A 15,484-nucleotide genomic window follows, 5' to 3' on the forward strand; every position below is an offset into this window, starting at 1 on the left:
GGAAGAACAAGCAGCAGAGTTCATGTTAAATGCCCGTGGGCTGCTTTAAAAGCAGTGGGTTTACCTGGGCAAAGGAAGGGAAGGGAGAGTCTTCTTCCAGACTCCCAACGCAGAATGAAGGACTGCCCTGACTGGCAGTGGGTGACAGAGGGGTCAGCAGGAAGTCTGAAAGGGAACCAGAGACCTGATTATACAAGTCAACTTAATAAAACAGAAGAGAAAAAAATAAATAAATAAAACAGAAGAGATTAACACCAAATCAGGTCTGGATAATTACCAACACTGCCTCAAAACGCTAAACCTTGATCTACCTTCAACTCTGCCATGTGCTTATAAAGCCAAGAACATGGCCTACTGTTCACACAAGTGATCAGAATAGGGAGAGAAAAGTTTCAAGGTTATGAGAACACTAGAAAGCACTGCAAAATCCATTCCCACAGTAAAAAAACCCTTTCCACGTGAGCCAGCTCTCAAGGCCTAGGTACTGGATGTCATGGACTAGTTTTATATGGATAAAAAGCTTCAAGAAAAAGAAATGAAATGTAATCAGGTCAGCCTTTATGTTCCAGCCAGCAGATGTCTATGACCTGGGGAATATTCAGTTAGAATTCAAAACACACACAGCAACAAAATCCAGCAAAATGCAAGCTCTTCCGTGCTACTCCCTTCCCCAGGTTGTCGTCTTCTCCATCCTTTCTGAACCAGAGCGAACATTTCCCACAGACCAGCCCACCCACTGCCCTGATCACTGCTGGCAGGGAGAGGCCTTTCCAGTCAGCCAGGGCTCTGTGGTACTTTTATTTCTAGGCCCATCCAACTGCTCTTGCCTGAATGTGTTGAAACCCACATACCTTCAGAAAAACTAGTGTGTGAAAATACAATCTGTGTCACAGATGATGCAGTCAATGTTTTGCCATGTTCCTTTGTACAGTAGGTCTCATCTCAGTTAAACTGAAGAGCATGATGGCTGTGTAGCCCTTAGACTCTAGTCCCAGTCCCTGACACTAACCAAGCCCTGGCCTTCATCTCAGGCTCCTAAATCTGCGAAGTGACAGGCAAATGATCACAAGAGTCACCAAATGTTCTGATCTTGGACATTCACTGAAAATGCCTGAGAAAAATAAATTTTAAGTATCAAAAACAATCTGCCAGGTGGATGAAGATCAGAAGACAGCTCTCTGAAATTATAACTGTTTAATTTCATAACACAGTAATATATTCTATACATAAGCAAAACTATTTTTAAAAAGCTGACAGCCTCTTAATCCTGATCTCAGTCCCTAGAGTGGAACACTGTTAGTGGTCTGGAACACAATCATCCCAGGATTTTTCTATACATTTAGATATATAAACCTACACTGAAATGTTTTGTGTGGCATTTTTAACCCAAAAATGGTGTCATGCTTTGTCTTTTTCTACAAATTCCTTTCATCTTAAAGGTTCAGGAAGTGAGCTATCTCCCTTTTCAGTAGGTGTAAAGAATTTCATAGTAAAAATGATGTAATTGAGCCATTTCCCTACCAGTAGACTTTGTAGGCTGTTCCCTCCACCCCTCACCATAAACAATGTTACAATAAGACAAATATAAAGATGTTCACACATACAGAGGGAGTACTTCAAAGGCAGAACTAGAAATAAAACAGCTGGGCTGCAGAGAAGAATCTAGGTTTAACTGTCCTGCTGTAGGGTCTGCCTGAGTTATTCAGAAGCTAACAGGGCATAAAGCAGTCCATACGTGAATCAAATGTTAAGAATTTAGTGTTTCTCAGGAATCTATTAACTACGCAAATAAAATCAGTCCCCTAAAGACCCCACCATGCTGAGGTCACTATTGTAAATTCAGACACTAGGGCTCAACTTAAGGTCTACGGCTGGTGGTCAACTTTATTCTCTAAGTCCCAACCCCATTTACCTGCTTGGGAACCTGGACTTCTGCTAAGAGGAGAAAGGGAGAGTGCCCCACGGCCCTCAGTGCTGGTGGAACCCAAAGCAGAATCAGAGGAGCAGGTGTAGGAATTGAAGGCAGGAAACTGCTGTAGATTCTCCAGGGGAATGTGGACTTCCGGGTCTGCAAAGACAAGATGAGAACAGCAAGCCCACTTACAGAATTCTTCGAATCTTTTCCAACAGTTATGGATGGTCAATATGAATCTCCCAGGTGTATGAAGGATGGAGACAGCTTTAAAACCAAAATTTGTAATATTTGCCACTTTATGTCTTTAATATAAAACCCTTATTTTAACTATTCATGTTAAAGCTGGGTGATAAACCTGAGGGTTAATCATACTGTTCTATATAATTTTTAATTATTCCCATAAAAGTCTTTGTTCTTGAAACATCAGTTTTCTCAGCTGTTTAAGACTTGTGCCAAACAGCTACACAACACCAGGATGCCAGCTACATACTTATCCCAGTTAGAGAAGTAAAATTTGTATTTACCATACCATGTGGATTCAAAATAGTCAAGTCTTTTCCCTAGCCAAGGATTCAACTCCTTGTTCCTGGAGGTTAAGCAGGCCCTCATGTCACAAAATCCTTAGTTCAGTGAAGCTTATGTTGCGGAACCAGATTAAAAGACTCTACTTATTGGTATGAAAGAGCTCAAGTCTAACTCCCTGCATGTATTTTCTAGTATGTCAACAGGTTTCTACTATTTCAGACTCTCCTGGTAGACTAGCTATGTACAGATGTCTCCAGAGTTGAAGGCGAGGCCAACAACATACCCGGAGAGCACATGGGCCAATTATCCCCAGCATTCAGCAGATGTCCAATTCCCTAGCCACACACCCGCCCCGGGTTTTTTCCACCCACTTTGCCAAGGATGAACTCACTCTTACTCCTTACTATGTGCTATGCACTTTGACCCAGCGCCAATTCCAATTCTCTCAGGAAGCCCATGAGGGAGGTGCTCTCACAACTCACGTTTAGAAGTTGAAGAAACCAAGTGGCAGAGCTGAGCTACGACTGGGCCGGGCCTGGGGCCTCTGTACAGTGATGCACAGCTGTGCTAGTCACAGATGAGCGCTCCTGAACTTACACTTGCCCTGCTTCTTGTTCTCCTCCATCTCAATCCGGCGCTCTCGGCGGCGTTCCTCCCGGGCCTTCTTCTGACGCTGCCGCTTCCTCTTCTCAATGTCATCTGCGGGGTGGTGAGGTGGTCAGGAGGCAGACCCAGGACAACCTGGCAATTAACTCCTCCCAGGTGACTAGCAGCTAAGGGCACAAGGGAGGGCCCAGCTGGACTAGATGGAGAGTATCAGGAGTTCGGAGACTCATGACAGAAGTCCTTACCTCCTTCTACACTGGGTTTTTAGTCATAAGAATCCCTGAATTCCACTAAAAAAGGGAAGCAAAGTAGAGCATTCTCACCTGAGAATATCTCTAGGGTTTCCTTAGAGACCAGAGGAGGCTGAAGAGCCAGTTCACAGATGCTGAACTCGCAGGTGAGCGGCAAGTGAGAGAGGTATCTATGACGCTGTCGCATATCCTGCAAGGGAAAAGGGGCCGACGCTCAACTAAGACCAGCCGTGACTCTGAGAGCAGAGGTTCCCACCCAGATATCCAGCAGGGAAACACACTCACTCAGATGGCACTACGGCTCAACTTATCGCCATTTTGGAAAGCTGAACAGAAATTGTCAATTAACCTACAGTAAGGTAGAATAACCAAATTGCAACCAAAATTGCAACCAAAAGCAATTATTGGGTTTGTGATGCAAATGAATTAACTAAGCCCAGTAATGCATGATACAAAGCTGATCAGCTGTTTCTGATTTTCTGGGGGGTCCACAATAAACAGGGAGAATAAGGAAGACAAGAGTTACTTATTGGCAAAAAATCTGAGAACCTCTGACAGAATTAATGGTAACTGGGAAGGTAGACAAAGCAGGTTTCCCTATTGAACAAAACTTGGCCTAAAACAATAAAAATGAAGCTGATTTAATTTTCTTTTTATCCTTTTTCTTCACATTAGATAGAAAGGTTATAGTACATAAAAAGTCTCTTAATGTTAAGCTTTTGAACTGTGATCAATACAAGGGTAATTCTCAAAGGGCAACTATTCACATATGTAAATTATCAGACAATAATTCACAGGTATCTGCTAAGCCAAAACTCATAAGCTACCTTAAAGCCTCCAAGGACTTTGTTTTCTTGGCCATTTCTCCCAAGCAGTAGGAAGAAAGAGAAACAAAAACAAACTCATCTCAAATGAAAGCAGTGGAGACATCTCTATCCCCAAACCACAATAAAGGAACCTGTGATACAGACAGCAGTGGCGGACTGACCTAACAGAACCCCCGCATGGCAGGGGAGCCCCATTTAAGTTTTTAAAAATTCACAGGCTCCAAAACACAAACTCACACACACAAAAACTAAAGGCCTTTGAAGGTCTGTGAACCTGATCGGCTAGGCCTAGCACAGAGAGATGAGGTTAATGCGGCTCCCTGCCCGTCCACCTCGCAAGGCAGGCCCTTACCTCAGACATGGAGTAGCCGGAGATCTCCACCACTGTGGCCGAGATCTTCTCAGGGCTCTGCTCCAGGCTGCCGTACTCCCGCACGAGGCAGCGCACGTTCACAGGGTGCAGGAACATGTGCTGCCCGTCCTCCGCTGAAGACAAGCGGATCCGTCACACCATGCTCCCGGCCAGTCCTCAAGTCGGGGCCCTCCTGGTACCCGACCCGACTCTCCCTCCCCAGGCTGAAAGGCACAACAGGCCCAGCCACCTAGGGTCTGTGCCACTGCCTCCCTCTGCTTAGAGAGCCAGACCACTTCCCTGAAACATCCAGCGGCACCCAGCCGGCCCCTCAGGGAGGCTCACCTTGGTAAAAGTAGTAACAAGGAGAGCTGCTCAGGTGAGTGACGCTTGGTTTGCTGACGGGTTCCTGCTGGCTGGACTCGGTACAAATGGTCCCTTCTCCAAGATTGTCTTCTACTAACTCCAGGTCCTCACAGGCCTCTGACAAGCCCTCAGGCTCTGGTTCAGACACTGTTTCCTCCTCCTCTACCAGAGGGAGAGCAACAGGATGAGGAGGACCCAGAGAACAAACTTCGGTGGCGTCTTCATCAAAAGCAGACAAGTACTCCAACACGCCCTGTTGGGACAAACTGCAGGTTACAGAAAGAACATGTGGCAAAGGCAGGAACCAAGCTCTAGAGGTCTATCTTAGCGGTCACTGACTTAACATCGCTAAGGAAAGAACACACATGAGACAGCACATAGGAAAAATTTAAAAATAACTGTTTTTTAAAAAAGCACATAGGAAATACTCATAGTTCCCTTTTCTCCAGATCTAACAGTGCCCACCAGCTGGAGAAGAATGGTGGCCACTCAGTCGGTAACAAAGACACCAACCTTCCTGGGTTGAAAAACGGACTCCTTCGCCAAGGGAGCCATCAGCACCAGTTGTTCCAGAGCAGCCACAACACCAGGGACCTCCCCTCTGCTTTCAGCCAATCCTGACAGAGCCTCTTCCCGAGCCTAGAGCACCAGAGAGAAAACCAGAAACATACTGAGTCTGAAGGACCAAAGTTTACAATGGCCTCTCGACAGGAGCAAAAGTTAAAAGGCCAAAAGGAAGTCTAAGTACTTAAAATTCTCACTCTTTAAAGAAAGCAGGAAGCAAAAGGTATCTGGTACTCCAATGGGATGGTATTCTGCTTAACGTCTCTGGCAGTGATAATGACAACACTACACAAAAGCTTCCTGAACAGAAATTCAAGGACACAGAAGTGGTCTTCTAGTTTTTATGAACTAAGCTTAGAGAGAGGGAACCATTGTGGGAAACAAGGGTTTGTGCAACCCCCATCTCAACCTAGACAGATCTACTTATATGAAGCTTTCCTATAAGCTCCCTGAAATGCATTTGAACTAATGCCCTGCATTACAGAAAGAAAATGAAAAGTAAATACAGAATCCTGCCCAAAGAGGACTTGTGAGTCAAACAGAAAGGAATTCAAATACCAGCTTCACCTCTTACTAGCTGTATGTCCTCAAGTGAATTACCTAACCCATGATTCCACTTTAAAGGGGACAGCTGTTCTATCACACCCAGTTATGAAGCTACATGATAAATAAGAGCAGTACGCCAGCACAGGGCCTGTCACAGGCCCTTCCATCAGGGCTTTCACTGTTCTAACAGATCACTGATTCTCAAAGTGTGACCTGGGGGTGAGCAGCACCAGACTCCCCTGGAACTTGTGATAATGCAAAGTATTAACCTTACTGAGCCTAGACCTACTGAATCAGTCTCTTAGGGCAGAGCCCAACAACTAGCGATTCTGCTGCCTCTTAAAGTTTAAGAATTCCTATTGTAGAGGACACAGGGCATAGGGAATTCTCTATTTGGATACTGCTGCTCCAAAATCCTCAGCAGGCATTGGTAGAGCCTGCTTGAGAGGCCATAATAATTTCTTCACAATGTTCCTTAAATAAAACATCTCCAAAAATTAATCCAGGTGCTTTCCTAAAAAGCAAACAAAAGCCTATGTTGCTTAATTAAGGGCACAGCTGGAGAAGGAAATGGCAACCCACTCCAGTACTCTTGCCTGGAGAATCCCATGGAGGGAGGAGCCTGGTAGGCTACAGTCCAGGCAGTTGCAAAGAGTTGGGACACGACTGAGCGACTTCACTTTCTTTCTTTACTTTCTTTCTTAGGGCTTTCCTGGTGGTCCAGTGGTTAAGAATCCATGTGCCAATACAGAGGACACAGGTTCAATCCCTGGTCAGGGAAGATCCCACATGCCACGGCACAACTACTGAAGCCCGAGGGCACTAGAGTCTATGCTTAGCAACAAGAAAAGCCACTGCAGTGAGAAGCCCACAAGAGTAGCCCCTCCTGGCCACAACTACAGAAAAGCCCACGCACAGCAATGAAGACCCAGAGCAGCCAGAAATAAATAAATCTTAGAACAAAAAAAAGAACACAGCTAATCCAAGACACTCCAGAGTTTTAAGATCACCCTGACTTGATCTTTTCAGTCCCAGGAAGCACCTGAAAAACCACTAGGTTACCCTCTCCCTCCCATCACCAAAGCCCAGAGCAAATCCGTTTTCTCAGCTGTTCCCTACTCATCATCTCAAACGTGGGTGGGGCTGAAGTAGCCAATTTCCAACCCCTGCCCCCACTCCCAGGGCTTCCCGTCACCTTGAGCTCCTGGATAGCTGCCTCAATAAAGCAGGACTCGGGCGTGTGCTTCTCCTCTGCCAGCTGCCGCTCCAGCGCCGCTTTCTCTTCCTGCACCACCCGGCGCAGCACCTGCTCCTTGGAGGCCAGCAGCAGCTTGGAGTACTGGCTGTGCTGCTCATCTGCAACAACACCAACGAGATCACAGAGAGGCAAAACTCAGAGCTCACAGCTGTGTGGCTAAATAGCAACTTTCATATACAGCTTTTTTCTAGGATGAAAATAGAATGACTTAGTGTATTTTCCTTAAAAGAAAAATATTTAGCAATGACCCTTAACTTAAAATTTACAACTTGGACTCCATAACACAAGAAAGCTATCCTAAGAAAACCAAAGATGTAGAAAAAAAAATTAATGTTCTGAGAATTCCCTAGTAGTCCATACTTTCACTGCTGAAGGTCGGGGTTCAATTCCTGGTTGGGAACTAAGATTCAAAAAGTAATATGATGCGCACCCCCTCCCCTACACACACACAAAAAAACTTTAGTAACAGAAAAGTTGCAACCAACTAGTAAGTCCAATAAAGAAACAGTGACATGATGGTATATTCATTAAAGAGAATTTTGCAGACATTAAAAATGCTCTTCTAAGAAGGAAGCATTTAGTGACATGGAGAAATATCCACATTACATGGGGGGAGAAAAAACAGATGCCAAATAAGAAAACAATTCCGATCTCACAAAAATATACATGTATAGGAAAAAACTCTACAATTAACATTTTGGGGTACCTCTGGGTAAAAGGATCCAGGATGATTTACTTCCTTCACATCCATCTCTCAAATTTTATGGACTTAAAAAACCCTGAGATAACTACTTACAAATCTGAATGTGTGTCCTTCACACTTTTTCCTATACATTTATATATCCACATTCATAAATAAAGGTCTAGATCTATTTCTTTTTTTACCTTCTATATTGTGTTAGAAATGGAAGATATACTCTAATGAGTTAAGTTTCCTGTGGACATTTAGGTTATTGCCAATTTCTATTACGACTGTAACAAACAAAAAAACAACTATAACAAAAAAATTCCTATACATGCTCTTTGGTACAAATGATTTCTTTATGATACTGAATCAAAGGTTGGGTCTATTTTATATACTATCCGCCTCCCCACATACACACTAAAGGCTGTATCAATTTAAACTCCAAGAACAAGAGTACCCACTTCCCCACCCCTGCCGAAACCCAGCACAGGCATACCTCAGTGATATGCTTGTTTGGTTCCACTGTAATAAAGTGAGCATCACAATAAAGCAGGTCACAGATTTTTGTTTCCCAGTGCATACAAAAGTTATTCTTACACTATTCTGCAGTTTATATGCTAGCAATAGCATTAAAACAATGTAGATACTTTAATTACAAAACACTGTTAAAAAACGCTAACCATGGGCTTCCCTGGTGGTTCAGTGGTAAGGAATCCACCTGCAAATGCAGGAGACACAGACTCAATCCCTGGTCTGGGAAGATCCCACATGCCTCAGAGCAACTAAGCCCGTATACCCCAACCATTGAGCCTGTGCTCCAGAGCCTGGTAGCTGCAACTACTGAGCCCATGTGCCACAACTACTGAAGCCCGAACGCCCTGAAGCATGTGCTCCACAACAAGAGAAGCCACACAATGAGGAGCCCACACACCGCAACTAGAGAAAAGCCCACGTAGCAACGAAGACCCAGCACGAGGAGCAAAAAATGCTAACCATCATCTGACAATGCAGGGTTGCCACAAACCTTCAATCTGTAAAAACTGCCTATCTGTGAAGCACAGTAAAATGAGGTATGCCTGTATTTGCCTCATCCTGGGTGTGTGTGTGTGTCACTGTTACAGGCATTTGTGTAACTCTAGGCAAAGTTAAACTTCTGTAGATACTTGGGAAGTTATTCAGATATCCTCTCCTAGGAAATACTTTGCCACATGCTTAGCCTATTCTTCTACTTGACTGTTAATTTATAGAACATCTGTATGTTCTAGACATTAATCTTTATTTTAAATGTGAAAATCTTCCCCTATTTATCACCTGTTGACTTTAAGGAATTTTGCTGAATCTTAATTCTCATAAAATCAAATTTATCAATCTTTTATTTTATAGCATTGATGGTTTCAGCTTGGTTCAAACACCTTCCCAGGTAAAACCCCAAATAAAGATATTTTCCTATATTTTCTTTTAAAAGTTTTGAATTTTGTTATATTTGATTTTTCAATCCATCAGGAATTGATTTTTATGAATGGTATGAGATAGGGATCTAATTTTTTTTTTTCCATAACAGTCAACTGTTTATACCATTTATTGAAAATCCTCTTCTGCCCAAAAACTGAAATGTCACTTTAATGCTCATCTCCATTGGAATACAGAGAATACAACCCCTTGCACTTTCCTACCATAAGCACTGACCACACTCTAGATCCAAATGTCTGGCTACCAGTCTGTCTCTTCGATTAGACTACTGAGTTCCTTGATGACAGGTGTCAAGACTGGCTGACTGTGGAATCCCCCCAACTGGGCACAGGGCTAGATACTACTCAACAAAGCCTTATATGTATTTTAATTTTTCATTTCACAAATGAACTAAACTCGAAATCAAGAGTTAAATCATTTTCTGCAAACTTCACCCCCAACCTACTGGAATCCCATGTCTAATTTGGCAATGCTAGAATTGGCTAGCTTAAAGGCTCAGTTTTTGACAGTAGAAAGACATACTCAAGTAGCCTTAACGGATATACCCACCATTATGTGTTCCCCAAATTAACGAAACTCACCTCCAAGATGAATAGGATGGTCTACATTCATCCACTTGGATTTGGGCAAGGCCACCAACACCCCTTTCTCCCTCTTCATCAGCTGCATTGTAATGGTATCACCAACAACATACTGACGTGACTCTGTGGCAACAACACTGTAACATGGACATTCATATTTAGAAGGGCAAGCAGTTGGCAGACTGAGGTCTAATCTGGTAAACACCTCCATCTTACCTCTTTAGATCCTTCTTATGCACAGAACTGTAACAGATGGGACATTTACTCCAGGTCTTCTCACTCAGTGAAAGATAGTGCAGGATGCACGCCCAGCAGAAGATGTGTCCACAACGGGTTATCTTGGCTGCAGTAGGTGGATATAGGCATATTGGGCAAGATGGCACTTCATGGCTACAAATGCGCTGAAACAAACACCACCACAGGTTAAACTGCTTTCAGAACTGACTAGGGACTGTTAGAGCCTCTTCCATCCCCCTCCTCATCCCTATACATCTCTAACAACACATCTTCATAATACAGTTCAACAGTGCAGGTATATCCAAAAGAGCACCTCAAGCAAATCATTAAGGAAACCAAAATAATAATATAATAAAACCACCATATAACAGGTATTTTCAGAGTTCGGCATCAAAAGGAAAAAATGACAATCAATATAGATCCCATTAACAAAAAAAGACTTATATGTACACATACATAAAGGCAGGATTCCCTGGTGGCTAAGATGGTAAAGAATCTGCCTGCAATGCAGGAGACCCAGGTTTGATCCTGGGTCAGGAAGATCTCCTGGAGAAGGGAATGGCAACCCACTCCAGTGTTCCTGCCTGAAGAATCCCACAGAGAGAGGAGCCTGGTGGACTACAGTCCATGGAATCGCAAAGAATTGGACACAACCAAGTGACTCATGCACACGCACACACACACATGCATATAAAGGATCTAGAAGTAATGTACCAGGAGGAGTCAGTGAGGCTTCTACATTATGTCTGTTTTTTCCCTAAACCAATGCATATAGAACTTAAGTTTCATAGGCTTTCCATGTCACTTTCAGATGATTTTATGAATTTTCACAGTAATGAGAGTGCAGGCCTTGGAGTCTATCACTTTGAAAGGTATTCTACATCACATAACTAGGGGTAACAAAGGGATACCCAGAGTCTGTAACTTCAAGAGAAGACAAGTGCAGCAGTAGCTTGGACTGCAGTACAGCTGTGGGGCTCATTTCACCTGTCACGAGGCCAAGGCCAAATCTCATACTGATGACTACACATGACTACCAATGAAGCAGTGTACATGTTATGAGCCCTTCCAGGGTCAGGAGGATAACCAGAGTTCTCTATTCCCCTGCTTATGTCTTCCCAGAGGAGAGGAGGTAGCAGACAGGACTGTTATTACCCTCTTACCCTGCAATGCCTAGTCCTGCAGGAGCCAATTAGCAGAAAATCAACTTTAGACGAAACCAGCAGTGAGCTCTGGAAAATGCCCACAGTAAGGCCAGACAGAAAGATGGGTCAGCAGTGCACTCAGCCAAAAGCTGCTGTCACCACAGCCCCTCTCTTTAGTTCACTCTGCCACGCTCAGCTCACAGCTGAGCTGAACTACTCACCACTTGTTCCACAAAGTCCCAGTTGACTAAGGTATCAGGATCAGCAAAATGAACTGTGTAGTCTTGGTCTTCAGACACCACAAACTGGCAGCTAGAAACAGGGAGAGACAAGAAAAGGGCAGACTGTCAGAAATCACTGACAAGCCCTCAGCAGAAAGTCACCATCTCTTCATTTAGAAATCAAACGCAGGAATTAGCAGCCAGGGTCTGTGAGGCACTGAACTAGGACTTCAGCCTGAGTTCCAAGTCCTGACTTTGGAGGGAATCCAAAGACTCAGCGGGTAGGAGTCCAAATCCATGAACTCTGTTTCCTTTGCTCCTGGGCCCAGCCAAGCTGCCTGCAGGCCCTCCCCTCGAACTAAAATTAGCCTAGACAGTGGCTCCATCAACGAGAAGGGAAGCCAGATGTCCTTCCTCACCACCAGAAACCACCAGTCTTCAAGGCAGCAGCAAAGACTGTCCCCACTCAGTCATCTGAGTACCAGGATTTTTTGTTGTTGTTTGTTTGTTTGGGGTTTTTTTGGGCCACGCAGTATGGCTTGGGGATATCTCACTTCCCCAATCAGGGATTTAACCCAGGCCACATCAGTGAAAGCCCAGAATCCTAACCACTATACCACCAGAAACTCCCACCAGTTTTTTTACATAAAATACTAAATGGTTACTTCAGTCTAGACCCAAGGTCAAACTTTACATGAACCAAGGTCACACAAAAGGAAAACAAAAGAGAATCAGTATCTGAACAAATGCATGCCAAACACTCCAGCGTGGCATTCGATTCTCCCGTAATTAATTTCTCCTCCTCTATATGTAAGAGGAATAGCTGAATCTCAAAGTGGTTAGGTAAGTTACTCAAGGTCTAAAGCCAAAATAAGATTCAAATCTGGATTCAATTCCAAAGGAAACATTTTTACTACCTCATCACAATACTAAAGCATTAATTTATTTAAGTATTATATTATTTTAAACACCAAGAACACGTGCTTGAAACACATATGTGTTTTCAAGGCCAGGTGAGAAACAGAGGGAGCAATCAACTCCCTTTCCACCTCTCCCACAGTTGCTTAAAAGAGGCCTCTCAGTACCACAAACGCCCAGAGGCTCATTTCACTCCCCTCCTAAGAGTAGAAGTACTCACTTGGCTTGCAAAAAGAGTTCCTTATTAAAAGGCTTATGTCCCCACTTGTTCCTTTTTCCCCAGCTGCCATGTCCACTGCCTTCAAAATGACCAGCCTGGCCACGGGGTTCAAAAGTGAAATTCAACAAGTGGTTCAGGTTGATCTTCTTCGGACCAGAGAACTGGGCAGGGCTAAACTCTGCCCGTTGAGCCTCTGCTACCTAGAGAGAATGAGAGCAAAGCAGAGGATTTCCAGTTAGGATGACACTTGCTACGTGACAGCAGAAGCCAGCACACCCCTCCTCCTACACGGCTTAACCTATGAGCTAAGTAAAACACAGGCTTTTATTTGGTAAACAATCTTCCCAAGAGGGGGTAATGAAAAGGCCACCCAAGATCTAGACGGGGGTGGAAAAAGAGAAAAAGAGCCTCAAACATACAATTACAGATACTTATAAACTGTTTAGTCTACCCTAAGTGGCAATTAACCATTACATGACAAAACCCAGCATGAGCTCCTCTAGCTATCTTGAAGCACAGAGATTTACTTACTGGATTAATGTTTTCACAGTCCAATAAGATTCCGATACCTTCACTCTTGCTAGCTACTTGCTCCCTGGTCTGTTTCTGGCCAACGTTGAGTCTGTGGAACTACACTCTGGAGGCGGCCTGCAGGCAGCTGCTAACTACTAAAGGCTTCAGGATCCTGCCAGAGACCTCCCATCTAAGACACACGCTGCTATTCACTGTTAATTAAAACTGACAGAATTAGAACACGTAGGCAGACTAGCTCTGTGTCCAGAAATAAATCCAATCAGCACATTCCAAAACAGTTTAGCAAGAAACCAGCTATGAGAAATGCCACTGCACACAGAGATGGAATCTTTATCATGCTGGGGCTTTTTGAGTCCACTTGACATTCCCAGACTGAAGTGGTACACGTACCTGCTGTGAATCAGTCAGTGCATTTTCTAACCCCACTTTTACACTTAAATTTCAAAAGCACTTGGCCCTGTCACTAAATACTAGTAAACAGTCGCCTTACAAGACTATATACCATTACATGAGTCTCCTATTATGCTTTAGTATCGGATGCAGACTGTTCATGGCTTTTCCAGCGTTAACAAAATAATGCTATGATAAATACACTTAACAGACCTTTGTGCACAAATATTTGAGCGCCTACGATTATTTCTTTTGAATGTATAGTAGGAATTATTGAATCAAAGGAAATTCAAATTTAAGGGTTTTGCTGCTTATTAGTGTACAAGCAGCACCTGCACATACGTGATAAAGAAATCTAAAGAGTACAGATAGGATACAGTCAAAGATACCTTCCATTCCAGAGCCAACCAATATATCCTCTTGAGATCTTTTATGCTTATAGAATCAGAGTACATGACCTTTATGATTAAATCCAGCAGCACAAGATATAGTCAGACAAGCTCTTATCGTAACAAACACTCCACACACACACACCTCCACCCCATCACTGTTTATGTAACTCACCACAGGAAGCGCAGGACTTCCTGGTCATCTCTTACTCTTACTCCCTAGATTCTCATCTCCAATTGGCTCCACTTTCCCTAATCAGTCTTCTGCTCCAATGCCCCAAACCTGGATAAGAGCTTGTGTTCATGCAACAAAACCCCCCCAATTCTCATCCTCTACCTTCATCTTTTTACTCTAACTGGCCCACTGTCTCCGACACTGCCCATCATAATTCCTGATTACAACTTCCAACCTGTCGCCTCTTAGTTCCTTGACATCTTCTCCTCTGATCTGCTTACCCTCTACCCTACCTCTGCTGCCCACTCCCATGAGCACACCACCTAGAGCTGGACTGTCCAATAAAGCAGCCACTGCTATCCAGGCATGTTGGCTACTGAGCACTTGATATGTGGCCAGTACCACATTGTTAAACAGCATTTTAGCTATATGGGATTACCTATATTAACATTAATTTCACTGTTTTTACTGTGGCAACTAGTCTATGGGGTCACACAGAGTCGGACACAAATGAAGCGACTTAGCAGCAGCAGAAAACTTTGTTACATATGTGGCTTATTTAGCCTTTTTTTTGCACTGGAGGATAATTGCTTTAAAATGTTGTGTTGGTTTCTCCTATACAACATGAATCAGCCATAAGTATACATCTACCCCTTCCCTCTTGAGCCTCCCTCCCTCCCTCCCGCAATGGCTTAGCATCTCAACTGGACGGCACCGCTCTACAGTCCAGACTGCGGTGGTAACAATTCTACCTCTTCCACCATCTTAGCTTTGAGCACCCTACCAGAATCTCACTCCTTTCCCGGCTTGTTTCTGTTAGTTCTGAATCTGACAACAATTTCACCTCCACTGGGATCTCCAAACCAGTGATCCAATCCCCGTCTCCCCAAACTTTTTCCCTTGGCTCTGATTTTATGGTCCATCGCCCCATTCTCCTTGTTGACTGTACTCATCTGGCAGAACGTCCCCCTGATTAATCCACACCAGCATGAGAGCAAGTAAACACGGCTGAAGCCGTGCTGTGCCAACCATACCGTGCCAACCAGCCTCAGTAAAGCAGACTTTTGTGCTGCCCAGCAGTCACACTACAATCTGATTACACTTCTGTGCTCCACTGATTCCCCCCAGTCCCCGAGACAACTCCTCCAGTCCTCAGGCTTCCAAACCTTCTCTCTCACCTCCTCTTTGATATGTCTCTGAGATAGTAAGAACAATCAGAGAACTCCTACGCTTTCCTTCCAGTCGCCTGCCTTCCTCTATCACTGTGGATGAACTGGGGAAGCTCCTAAGCCAATTCCTCAAAAACTCA

The 15,484-nt window shown here is 43.9% G+C and overlaps 1 protein-coding gene across 1 annotated transcript in view; it reads right to left on the minus strand.

The window, feature by feature from the left end:
• The window catches only part of RNF10 (ring finger protein 10), a 33,331-nt gene that overhangs the window by 4,381 nt on the left and 13,466 nt on the right, over nucleotides 1–15,484 (minus strand). The window contains exons 3-14 of the mRNA XM_005891485.3: nucleotides 12,688–12,887; nucleotides 11,550–11,640; nucleotides 10,163–10,347; nucleotides 9,947–10,083; nucleotides 7,148–7,308; nucleotides 5,356–5,481; nucleotides 4,822–5,095; nucleotides 4,477–4,610; nucleotides 3,370–3,487; nucleotides 3,038–3,139; nucleotides 1,913–2,068; nucleotides 65–165 (exon numbers count right to left, since the gene is read on the minus strand). Of these exons, the coding sequence (XP_005891547.2) occupies nucleotides 65–165; nucleotides 1,913–2,068; nucleotides 3,038–3,139; nucleotides 3,370–3,487; nucleotides 4,477–4,610; nucleotides 4,822–5,095; nucleotides 5,356–5,481; nucleotides 7,148–7,308; nucleotides 9,947–10,083; nucleotides 10,163–10,347; nucleotides 11,550–11,640; nucleotides 12,688–12,887 (1,785 nt within the window). The remainder of the gene's footprint in view (nucleotides 1–64; nucleotides 166–1,912; nucleotides 2,069–3,037; nucleotides 3,140–3,369; nucleotides 3,488–4,476; nucleotides 4,611–4,821; nucleotides 5,096–5,355; nucleotides 5,482–7,147; nucleotides 7,309–9,946; nucleotides 10,084–10,162; nucleotides 10,348–11,549; nucleotides 11,641–12,687; nucleotides 12,888–15,484) is intronic.

The sequence above is a fragment of the Bos mutus genome, chromosome 17 (assembly GCF_027580195.1).
Source record: "Bos mutus isolate GX-2022 chromosome 17, NWIPB_WYAK_1.1, whole genome shotgun sequence".
Classification (NCBI taxonomy): domain Eukaryota; kingdom Metazoa; phylum Chordata; class Mammalia; order Artiodactyla; family Bovidae; genus Bos; species Bos mutus.